Genomic DNA, 12,415 nt, shown 5'->3' with positions numbered 1-12,415 from the left:
TGGGGTCCCGAGAAAAATGGAATTTGAACTTACGTCCTCCACTGCTTTTCTAGTTCTCAAACAAATAAGTCGGAAAGGTGAGCATGAATTGATATTAGAAAGATAAAACTGTGAATCGTTCTGATGTCGAACCAGCCAGTCAGGTCATGTTTTTCTAGAGTAAACAGCAGTAAGCCATGGCAGTTACTCAGTAAGAGGACAGAGACCTCATTTCTAAAGCGCCCGCCATCTGGGGATTTACTCTTCTCCCGGCTGTTGGTGTCCTGTGTTTGTCTTTAGATAACAGGTGAGGTTCATGTGTCATTGTACTATTATGCTGACATGTTTGTGATAGAATCTTACTTTGTAGTCATCCTTTCTCTATTCATTCATTTTTTTCCTTTCCTCGCTTGAACTATAGGCATCACCACACGTAGAAAGTCACATGAGATCATGTCTGTACACATCTTTCACGGATTAACATGAAAATCATGGTCCCAGTTCCCCGCAGGCTGGTGTCTTCCCACAATAAAGAGAGCCATGTACAAACCTGTCGACGAGGTTGCCGACCTTTTTACGCATGGTGAGATTTGTAAGAGTTTATTTTGAGAATTAAAAGGTCTGTTCACTTAAATTGTGGGAAGATAAGTGTCTTGCATTGAATTTTACCCAATAATGAGAAAAAATTGCACTCCCCAGACATTTTAAGAACGGTTTCTTAAAAATGCATTACACAACACCCACATGTTATTAGCTCATGGAAATGCTCATGGCTCTGACAATTTTTTGCTATAGCATTTCCATAGATGCAGTAGAGTGCGTGTCCAATGGCACGTAGAACAAGTTTTGCAGAATCTGTGAGCGGAGTTGAGAGCACAGTAACGAATGAATGCGAAGGAATGCTGAATAGCAATCAGTAGTTACTTTATCATTGTCCACACCATGTGTGAATCAGGCAACAGCAGCCGTGGAGGATGTCAAATCACGGACCTTCATGAAGGTTCGTGTGTCAAATGACTGTTTGGTGCATATGGGATGACATGTAGACCTGTTGTTGCTGTGCAATGCAGGATACAGATTTTAGATATCCTGTATCTCACGCAGATATCAGAAGATCACTCTCAATGATTCCAATCTTCAGAACCAGTGTTTGATCATTTAATGGATATGTAAATTATCTCATGGTTGACATGGTTGTTTGTCAACCAGTGCCTGCGCAGGATCCTCAGAATTCACTGGCCAGAGAGGATAAGCAACACCGACCTGTGGCAGAGAACGAAACAACAGCCCATAGAAGAGGAAATCCTGCGGAGAAGATGGGGTTGGCTAGGACACACCCTAAGGAAACCAACATCCAACGTCACAGGACAGTCGCTGACGTGGAACCCCCAGGGAAAGAGAAAGCGAGGAAGGCCGAGAAACACCTGGAGACGGGACCTCGCCGCCGACACCAAGCTCACCGGATCTGGATGGGGTCAGCTGGTGACGGTAGCCCAGGACAGGAGGCGTTGGAGGGCGGTCGTCGATGGCCTATGCACCAGGAGGGGCGAAGGGCATAACTGAACTGAAATTATCTCATGGTTGATTAAATGATTGGAATATGTCATCATATTATCATTGGACAATTGAGAATGCATAGAGATGTGCTCACCCACGCAAACATACAGCATGTACACTCCATCCTGCAAGTTTGTGTGCACAGATTTCTATAATCTCTGGTCTTTGCTCTTGTGCATCCTGCTGACGAGAGTTCTTTAGTCTGAGGTCTGAAGAGCGATGCTTTCTAAGCAGTCTGGCAATAATTCATGCTGTCCTTGCCATGTGCGATACTGCGCCACCAACACAGACTGATTTCTTTTGATAAATTACCTGGTTAGCACACAACTAGGATCATCTGAAAAAAACCCTATTCTTAGCTATCACACAGAAATGTTGCTGATGTAGTATTTTCTTCTCGAGAAGTGTAATCTACACTACTCTAGCCCCACACCCCACCCCACCCCATGTCCCCGGATTGGCCCAAAAAATTCTGGTCACCTTAAAATATATATATGTGGTTTTGTTAATTATGTCTTAATTCATTTCTGGTTGATTGGCACTTCTTACTTCTATCTAAGGACTTTATTAACGAACAATACCAACAATAATTTAAAGAATCTACATTTACCGGTGAGCTCAAAAAGATATACTGCTTCTGGGTAGGTGATCAGCGTTTTCCAACGAAGAACCATTACCGGTTATATAGCCTTATAGCCGGCTGTGTGTCCATGACAAAGGAAACTGGAGAAGACTATAGCGAATACCTGGTGATTGAGCCTGATGCACATCCTGATACACACACAACGAGGATTGAAAATCTCTCCCCTACCCTTCCCAGACAATGACGAGTGCAAAGCTCTAGTTGCCCACACAAATGACCGTGAAGCTCCACATACTCACAGGGTTGTGTACACAGTGGCAGCTTTAATTAAAGCTCTGATACACACACAAGGACTGTTGTGGTGTTGGTCGATGTCCTGCCACCTGTTTCTACACTTATAGTGTTTGTTAATGTGAAGAAACAATTAAGATATAACACTGTCGACAGAACACATGGAGGCACTGCTGTCAACACGCTCCACTTCTTTATATCTAACGTGAATCGATCAGAGTTTTCTTTTTTATGTTTTTCATATGGCTGCTACTGCACATAACAGCACACGCACAGCTGTCATTTCTCTTTTTTTTCTTTATCTGGAGGTCATGAAGCCTGAACATCCTTTGTGAGGCACTCTTTTGTGAGCGGTGGTCGTGTCTCTTGTGTGATCGAGTGCAATGTACAAGGTCAGTTTTGCTGCAATAATAATAAATAATAAGCATCATCATCACAAAACAAAATTCACCAACGTTTAATGCGCGTCAAACAAAAATTGTATTTGTTTCAAGAGCATAACATTGCATGCTCTCTTGGCGCTCTCTGAAAACTCGGGGCATGTGACATCAACATGCAGAGAAATTTTTTTTCCCCCATTGCACAGCAGTAAACCCACCGGTTTTTTTTTTTTTTTTTTTTTTTGTTTCGTTTTTGCACACATGAGCAATCTAAACAGCCCAAACGCCATATATCTGAATGCCGAAAGTGGGGAAAAAAAACCCAGCCAGGTGCCGTCAACGTGGACAGGTGTCATCACTGTCACCACCGTTCTGTGGTAGCTTCAGGTAAGCAAGCGAAGCGTCCACTGCGATAATTGGTAATTGCTGCAGATGTACCTGGTGGTGGCCACAGATGGTGCTTGTAAATGTGAGCTCCAGCGGACTTGTGAAGGTTTGTCGCGGGAGAGACACCTGACGTGGGAGAGATATACATAGGTATATACACCGTGCTGTGTCCTATCGTCTGCGGTCGAGCTTTGGAGACGCTGTTGTCGTCGTGAGCCAGGTGAGTCGTGACTCGAAATGTTTGATGGCCGTCTGGACATTCTTCTAACCGTGACGCCTTGTCATCTGGAAAAGCAGTTGTTACGTCAACTGTTGATTCCATACTTGGCTGCTGGAAGACTGTTAGTGACACCTGAGGATGAACTGATGTAAGAGAGTTTGTCTCTTGAACCACCACAGTCTGCCCATGCGTCAGTAAGTCGGTTTCTTTGAACGTAATTCTGTGTGTCCTTGCTTACATGTGAGTGTATGTTTGACCTTGTTTTTAGAAGGAGCTCTATGGGGACATCAATTTTCCTCTGTGTTTAGAAAGATAGGCAGAAGGCTGATATTGAACATGCACATTTCTCAATCTGTACTTTTCTCGGTCATTTCATCGCCATCCGACTACAGTCGCTATTAAGTGCAGGTTTGTTTTTTCTTTAACCACATTATATAGCAGTCTATTTTCCACGAAAGGTATAGTTACAGATATTGCCTATATTCCAAAATCATGAAACAAAGAATACTTTTTTTTACACACCTTTATATCCCTATCCTTGTCTTGACGGGCGTCTGTCCATCGAATTTTGTAATCGATTTTTCACCTACTTTCCATCGTTCCAGAAATATGAAATTTCACCAATTACTTATTTCCAGTGACAGTGCTCTATTAAATAATTTCCAGCAGTCCACAAGTAATAAAATAATATTTTTTGTTTAGTACGAGCTAGAACGTACATGCTGAATAAGGGGAGATAGGTAACTGTTACTTTCAAACTAGTAAATTATAGTTATTTCCCCTACTTCGTCATAAAACAATTTAATTGGGAATAAAGTCACACAGAGACGTTAAAGCATATAACGTCTCTGAGTCACAAATGTAAAACCACGAACTATAATATCCTATCTACGTCCATGGTAAAACGAGTAGGTCGATAACAAAATTCAAACATGCAATGATTGTATGATTATATTTAAACAAACAAACACTTTCCCCTTAGAGCTATAACGACAAAACCCATGGGAAACGTAAAAAACTCTTGCGTGCAGAACCGTGCATGCGTGTCACGTTGTCCAAAAGTGTTGGTCAGCTTAGAAAAATAATCTAAGATCAATTAAGCGATCATGTTAAATTAAAAAGTATTGTGCAGAAAGTTTCTTTCAGCTTTTTTGTTCACACTATGATTTTCTCAGATGAGGACTTATATATAGGCCGAATTAGAACTAAAATGTTTAAAATAAAATAAGTAAAGGGTATATTTTTAGAAACACACTGTAAGTTATTTAAAATGCACTAAAAAGAGTAAAATATTTTTTCCTTAGGTCTCGGGATTTTCTTTGATACATACAACTTAAAAAGTGAGTGGCACTCTCTCAAGCAATTGAAAATCTGATCGTCACAATTAATTAATTATAAAATATTTCTGAGAGTACCACTCACTCATATATATTTTAAGTTATATGTACTAATGAAAGTCTCGAGACCTAAGGAACAAAATTAATTTACCCTTTGAGTTGGTTTAAAAAATATATATGTTTCTAAAAATATTTTTTAAAACTTGTTTGGGGGTCTTATTTTGTTGTCATGATGCACACGGACATTAATTATGTATTTCGTTATATTTCTTTATACGTGGAAACTGGAATGTGCCGTCAAAGCCCTTAAAGTTAATAAAACATAATGGTGACAATCATCCAAGTGCTTTGTAAGCCCCTGTGGTCGAAATGTCCTACACACACACGGACGTGGTCGCTAGCAGACGACCGGATGTACATTGTCACGTGACAAAATGTAAAATGGTTGATATGATCTTGTAACACATGTCTATGTGCTAGTGTGTCATAAAAGGAAGAATTTGTCATGAAATCGAACACTTTTTCAGTTTCAGAATGAGGACAACTTTCCTAGGATCATTTTTCTGTCTTCTGTTTGGATTCCCTTTTGTGAACACTCTTCGCTTACAAGGGACATGGAGCTCCAAGGATTTCTTCCTGTTCTTAGCGAAATTTGGCTTCCAAAAGACAAATCCTCAGAGATTAGAAGAAACACAAGGATTTATTTATGGCAGTATAACAGCTAAGGATTTAAGCGTACATCGTGAAGAGTTAACTCTGGTAGTCGTTGACAGTGAATATTTTATGGATTTTTATGGGAACAGAACTCGATCACTCGACAAAGTGTGTCCAATGGTGTTCAAGAAGATTGACCAGATTGCTTTTGATTACGTGTGTAATAAAGACGGTGTCGAAGATTTTTTACGGGCTATCCCATGCCCAAGAAATCAGTTGTGCTCAGATGAAGATAATCCAGCAAATGTTATACCAGGCTACCAGTTTACTTACAAAGTGAGAGATACCCAGCAACCTAGGTAGGACTTTATTCGTGGTAACTAGTTACGAGTGTTATGACTAGCTGTGTATTATGTTGCAATGTTAACTTTCGCCAAAATTAATATTGGAAAAAGATGATATGCTGTATCTCACTTAGAAATTCATTAGACTCGATTAATTACAATAGTTTCTATGCATTACTTTGACACATATTAAGAGAGTGGTATTCTGGTGCACGAAGTTCGTTTCATATCTTCAAGGACTAATTGAGGTGCACATTTTTTTCAAATGATTGGGTAAAGATCAGAAGATACGATTTCTTAAAATTTGGGTGAATACCTTCTGTTCACGAGATATACGCCTTACAAAAAACCGCCATGTACAGGAATCAGGAAGAGGTCAAAATCATGACATAACATTTGTCCACAGATGCACCTAATTAACATATGGTCCCACCTCTCGCATTGGCTGAAACCTTCACAACGTAAACATAACCACGCACTATCTAGTGCGTTGTTGACTTTCTGTGTATGGGGATGTTTATAAGAGCATAATCTGAAAATAGAAGTGGGGTATTAACATATATTTGGGGAAATAGTATTTGGGCTGATCCTAAGCCAATCACTAGGACAAAATTGCATTCACTAATTTTTTTAAACAGTTTCATATTGGATAAAAAGCAGTGTAGAGGAATGCTTAAAGGTATTAAAATAATAGTAGGTAATAACTAGTATTTATTTTTTAGATGTTTGTAGAGGCATATTGTAAGATGAAACAGGGAAAGAACAGCAAACATTACAGAGACAAAAACAAAACAAAAACATTCTTTACTGCTACTTAATCTTCAAAGTTTTATCACATGAAAAAAATGATATGGTCAGGTTATATTTTTTGGCTTACATAAATCAGTTTTAAAAAATGGAGGAGAACTTTCTCATGTAGTAAATGGTAATGTAAAAAATAAAAAAAGCTGGTTTGCTTTTATATATATATAATGTTGAAATTTTTAGGGACTGTCTTGAATTAGTGGCCACGTAGCTGACAGATTCACTTATGTGTATTGTCATATGTGTATGTGCATGCGCATGTATAGGATTGTATTTGTTATTATCTGTGGACTTGGGCAGGTATGCATCCTTTGGGGTTTTTTGGTCCTTGTATATTTTTGTAACTCTTAAATTGGTTTATGATTTTCAGATTTTGGTACATAAGCATTGCATCATGCTGGCGAAATCGTACCAACAATGTGTGCAAGTGGGTACCACAGGCAATGAAAGAAGAGATTTTGATTGAATATGACATTTGGCTTGTCAATGGAAATCCTTCAAGTAGAGGTCTTAATCCATTTGAACACCAGTTCTCCTTCGAGTTTCATGATGTTTTTGAAATTCACCTTGTGGCCTTTTTACTGTGTTTGCTTCTAACGTTGTTGTGGTCATATGCCTTCTTCAAGCAAAGGCACCTGATCACCAAACTATTGACGGTGATCATTGGTGGTGAGTTGCTGAGCACATTGTTGAACTTGATCCATGTGACAGTCTTTGCCTTCAATGGGCAAGGTGTGGGGTGGATGAGTAAAGTGGGGACTCTTGCAGATATTGTGGTGCAGTGTCTGTTCATGATGTTCCTCCTTCTGCTGGCAAAAGGATGGGCCATCACCACAAATGAACTGAAGTGGAAGTTTGTTCTCCTTGGGATCTGTGGTGCCTACACTGTGTTGAACCTGTTTCTTTACATATGGAACCTGGTAAGCATAAGATTGGCACTAGTTTAAAGGCACATATAAGACAGATTTTCATGATGTAATTTTTAAAATTGCTTGGGCTTAGGTTAATATTTAGTTATTTTATAATCCTTATTGATGTCTGACACAGTAATATACAGTAAGACGAACATCATTTTCTTTTATTTAACTCTCTGTTTATTTACTATTAGTAACTGTTTCATTCTTTGTTCTAGAAAATAATCTGTCTAGCATAATTTATGAGTTAATAAAATATAGTGCAAAATTAATTTTGTTCGTGAACATTGTTTTGTGTGCTATTGCTGCATTATTGCTGTTAACATTTAATATTAATACATCATGTCATCATGCTTAGGCATTTATTTCTTTGCTTGCTTTCCTATAGTTCTTATATAATGTAACCCTTGGTTGTATACTACATTTCACAAAGTATTTATATGTGTGGGTGTGTGTAGTATGTGTGCAGCCTTCTGTGCATTAGTTGTGTATTTAAAATAATAATGCAGTTTTATAGATAGTTTTGACAAATGATGAACATTCATGTGTGTAGGTGGAGATTGATAACATCATTTCCAACACTGATGAATGGCAAACATGGCCTGGATATGCCACACTAGCTTTCCGACTGCTGGTGATGGTGTGGTTTTTTGTGGAATTGAGGTGGACATACCACATGACTAACAACGACGATCTGAACTTCATCCAACACTTCGGGGCATTCTTTCTAGTCTGGTTCATCTACCTACCAGTTCTTGTGGCAATTAGTACACAGATTTCTGCTCTGTGGCGATACAAGACTGTTCTTAGTGAGTCTAGGGATGTACTCAAATAGCGCAGAATAGCATATATAGTACTGATAGTATGTTTTATGAATTAATATAGTTAGGTGTGTCTTACGTTGAAATAACATAATACTGTTAATTATATTATTATTAACAATTTATCACCATTAATTTATATTACAATTATATTAAAAATATTACAATTGACTGACTGGGGCAAAAGCATGGTTAAAATTAACAGTGATAGCAAACCAAAGCTCTGGCTAAAAAATAGGAACAAAACAGCAATGGCCAGGGCTGAACAGGATTTGGCACAACAGTGACCGGGTTTGCTATACCAGGCACCAACTGTTTGAGTCTCTCATGGTTCTTATCACAAGAGCTTTAGACTCTGCTTGTTGACATAGAAAGAAAACTCCAAGAATGCTAAACCAAGTAGCAAAGGAAACTGCTTCAGATCTACATGGAACATAAGATCCACAGATATGTACAGAGCATAGTCACCATCTAAGGAATCACTTTTAGGAAGAAGCACAAGCTTAAACTGGTTGACAATGATGCAGACATTAAAAAAAAAAAAATCTGGCTGGCACACATAAAGGAATAGCCTGGCCATACCATGAGCACTCAACATAGAGCCTTGTCAGCTACTGCCTTTGTTTAGTTCCCCCACAACTACTGGAACAGGCCAATCACCAGAATAAAGGGATGAATGTAGATATATCATTATTTAAAAAAATCATCTCACAATTTTCTTGAAAGTATACAAGTTAGAAATAATAGTTTAACCGCTTTATTTTGATGCTTGGATATTAATGTAATTTATCATAAGGAAAGATAAGTAAAATAAAGATGATTTACACTATACTGTACTATATACACTGCTGGATAAAAAGCAATGTGTTGTTCCTCATTTCACTCTGCTTTTCCTGCTGTTCAGTGATGCCATTGATAGTCATTCTTAAACATGCAGTGTGACATGGCAATATATTTGTATTTCTGTACTATGAGTTATTACTCTGATATATAGAGCGAGTATTTGTCACAGGTATTAACTATGCTGTGGACATTCTGGCCTATGCTGTAATCATCCACCTCTTTTGGCCATCACGTTCGGTTCTCTTCATGGTTAATGGAGAACGTCCTTTACCTGTGTATGACCTTGAAATCACAGGTAAGTGACATTTTGCTGTTGAAGCCAGTGGTATGCTTTGTCTTGGTGTGTTAATATAAGCATTCAGTGTTGAAACATTGTAGCAGCAGCCAAGCTATAAGGAAGTGTTTGAATAGGTTATTTGTCCGTGTAAAGCCTGTTACGCTAGCTATTATGCAAGTCCTCGAAGTAGACTTTACATCGAAAATAAATGAACTGTTTATTTCATGGGTCAATGACCTTTTCAAACTGAGGGGAAATTGAAAGTAGATTCACCACAAATGTTCAGGATCATGAGAGATCAAAACCTAAACATTAGTGTGCCAGTCAACAGGAATAATAAATACATTCACATCACCAAGGTCACTCTCCACATGCACACTCACTCTCCCTTGCATATACCCAGCGCTTTGGGGAGGAATGGGAGCAGTGTTTACCCTAGCAGTAAATCATGGTATTTTTTTTTTGTAAAGTAGGAATCTCTAGATAATGCTTGAGTGTTTTCTATTATGTCATATTAAATAAAATTGAGGGGTATGTTTTTCAAGTAGTCGCATTTTCTTGTTTAGCCTGGATGCAATTGATTTTTTAGTAAGTCACAAAATCAAATTTTAGTTTTTTTTTTGTAGTCTTTAAAGACCAATACCGACAGCACTCTGACTCCAATGCTGAACAAAAGATATATTTTTATAGAAATATTCTTGAGAAACAGGAAAATAATAGGCTAGGCATTTGAAGTGGAAAATGCTTTAAGATTGTTCAGTAGTAACCATTCAGTCTACTTCCATTCAGGCCACATTCAAGTTTTAAGGTTTAGTTGGTTTTTGTCTACAGTTGAACTTCTATAAGTTGAAGCTTCAAGGGACCAATGAAAAAAAAAAAAATCGAGTTACGGAAGGTTTGAATGAAGGAAGTTCGTCAAAGAAAGAAAATTTTTTCTCTGTGGATAATTAATTTCAACCAAATGTTCATTTCTTGTCATTCTTTTAAAGATACTCCGCCACCCTGCAGAGTCAGAGCCACGCTTATTGCACAGGGCTTCTGCTTACGCAAAAAATTGCGTACAGTATGCATTAAAAGTTCGGAGGACCCCTTCAATTTTCGTCAATGGGGTCCCCTTCAAATCTGGGCGAAAAAAAATCTGAAGAAGGGGTCCCTGGGACCCCAAAGAATTTAGCCTTAGCAGAAGCCCTGATTGCACATGTTTTCTATACAGAAAGGAGAATATGGGAGCGCAGGGTCAGTGGGAGAGGAGTACACGATTTTACACTTTCCGACTTATTTTCATATTGTTTCAACATGATGACCAGCTTAAAATTATTTGAGTTGTGGAAGTTTTTGGCTAGGCCAGTTCAAGCTACGGAAGTTGAATATGCATAGCTATAATGGGAAACCAACCAATTGATGTTTAAAATTCGAGAGAATTTTGACTTATGGAAGGTCAAATTACAGAAGTTCGACTGTATTTTAAAAATAAAAGACTAAAGGAAAGTAAGTTTTTTGTGACATTGATAAGAAAGTTTGTATGTCAGTGTCAGAGAATTGAAAAAAAAAAGGGTTATCTATTTTGTCTGGGACACTTACATAACTGGTCAAAGTTGACTCATATGCTTAAAAGTTATAGGACTGGACATGAGTGTATTGTTTTTATAAATAAAGTTCAATATGAACGATCTTTGATAATGCTCCTCAAACCTCTGAAGGCTAGGATCACAAGTATGTCTTCAATTTCATCCTATTTCGTTACCTGTTTGTTATTGCTGCACAGGACTACTTGAAGATATCCAAGAGACAACACTTTTTTTAAGAGAAAAGGGCAAGAAGCCAGAGGATACAGAAAGTGAAAGTGGAGTCCACATGAATGGAGACACTCTCAAAGATAAAGCTGAAAGCAACAATAGTACAAGGAACAGTGCAACAGTTTCAAGCAATGGCGTGCTTAATACAGGTTACAGAAATAAGTTTTCCAGTGATGATGATAGCGATTAGCTGTTTGTCCCTGTTTCCCTCCCCTACCTTGTAAAATTCTTGTCAGAGCTCACCGTCATCTTTTTCTTTTAAAAGTATGATTGCGATAATTTTAGTGAAAAGTATTATAATTTTGCATTAGTACTATGCTCAAAGTTATAGTCTTGTGGAGTGTTCAAAGTCTTCCTGCAAAAGTAAAGATGAATGAAGATACCAATAACATTTGTCGTTTCCAATTTCATTACAACGTGATCGTTGGAGATGTTATTGAGAAATGATCAAATTGAACAAAATACCCCCACCGGCTGACCTATTATTTTTACAATGTAAGCATAACTGGTTAAGGAATTTTAATTTTGATAATGTGTAAATACTTTACATAAAAAGAACTTTAAAGAAATTTGATTTTCTTACCATGATAGGTGCAAAGTTTGTCATGGTCACTTTTCAGTTCACTATTTGAGATGACTGGGTAGATTTCTTGTGTGAATTAGTTCTTGCAGGATGATGATGATGATGTCTATTTGTAATGCGCAGGTATCCATTCAGAAGAATGCTCATTGCGCAGCAAAAACAAAAAATGTAGATAACAAAAACAAAAAAGATAAAGTTTCAGGATTCATGTGTATAATGTTAGCAGTGGTTATTAGCTTACAGACTGAAATGAATACATGTTGTCTGTGTTAATGTGAGGGAAGGAGATCCTATATGTTTTAAATCTTGTTTTAAAAGTGCATTGATCAGAAGGAAAATTTATCGCCCAGTACTTGATCTGTCCAGATTTTTGTTTTACTTTTTATTTATTTATTTTGACAGGAGTTCATTGATTACTGCTTGTATGATTATTATTGTTCACACAGATGATTACACTTTAACATCAAAATTTAAAGAGCTGCAACAGAATGTGTTGAAATGGTGTCCGGTCACTTAATCCCCAGACACTTCATCCCCGACACTTCATCCCCGACACTTCATCCCCGAGACATTTAATCCCCAGACACTTCATCCCAGACACTTCATCCCCGACACTTCATCCCCGACACTTCATCCCCGAGACAC

General features: G+C 37.9%; 1 protein-coding gene across 3 annotated transcripts; it reads left to right on the top strand.

Moving 5' to 3' along the window:
• Positions 1-2,513: 2,513 nt before the first annotated feature.
• On the top strand, positions 2,514-12,385 carry LOC112571212. Of its 3 annotated transcripts, XM_025250065.1 has the most exons (7): positions 2,514-2,802; positions 3,223-3,591; positions 5,262-5,747; positions 6,907-7,456; positions 8,004-8,259; positions 9,284-9,409; positions 11,157-12,385. In XM_025250065.1, the coding sequence occupies exons 2-7, from the start codon at positions 3,584-3,586 to the stop codon at positions 11,375-11,377; spliced, it is 1,647 nt and encodes a 548-aa protein (XP_025105850.1). In that variant the 5' UTR covers positions 2,514-2,802; positions 3,223-3,583; the 3' UTR covers positions 11,378-12,385. The 3 variants fall into 3 exon arrangements, with proteins under 3 accessions (XP_025105850.1, XP_025105852.1, XP_025105851.1); XM_025250067.1 differs by lacking the exon at positions 3,223-3,591 and having other exon boundaries at positions 11,157-12,384; XM_025250066.1 differs by lacking the exon at positions 2,514-2,802 and having other exon boundaries at positions 3,107-3,397; positions 11,157-12,384.
• The last annotated feature ends 30 nt before the right edge of the window (positions 12,386-12,415 follow it).

Source organism: Pomacea canaliculata, linkage group LG8 (genome assembly GCF_003073045.1).
Source record: "Pomacea canaliculata isolate SZHN2017 linkage group LG8, ASM307304v1, whole genome shotgun sequence".
Taxonomy (NCBI): Eukaryota; Metazoa; Mollusca; class Gastropoda; order Architaenioglossa; family Ampullariidae; genus Pomacea; species Pomacea canaliculata.
Note: the sequence above shows the minus strand (reverse complement) of the source record. Positions and strands in the feature narration are given on the sequence as shown.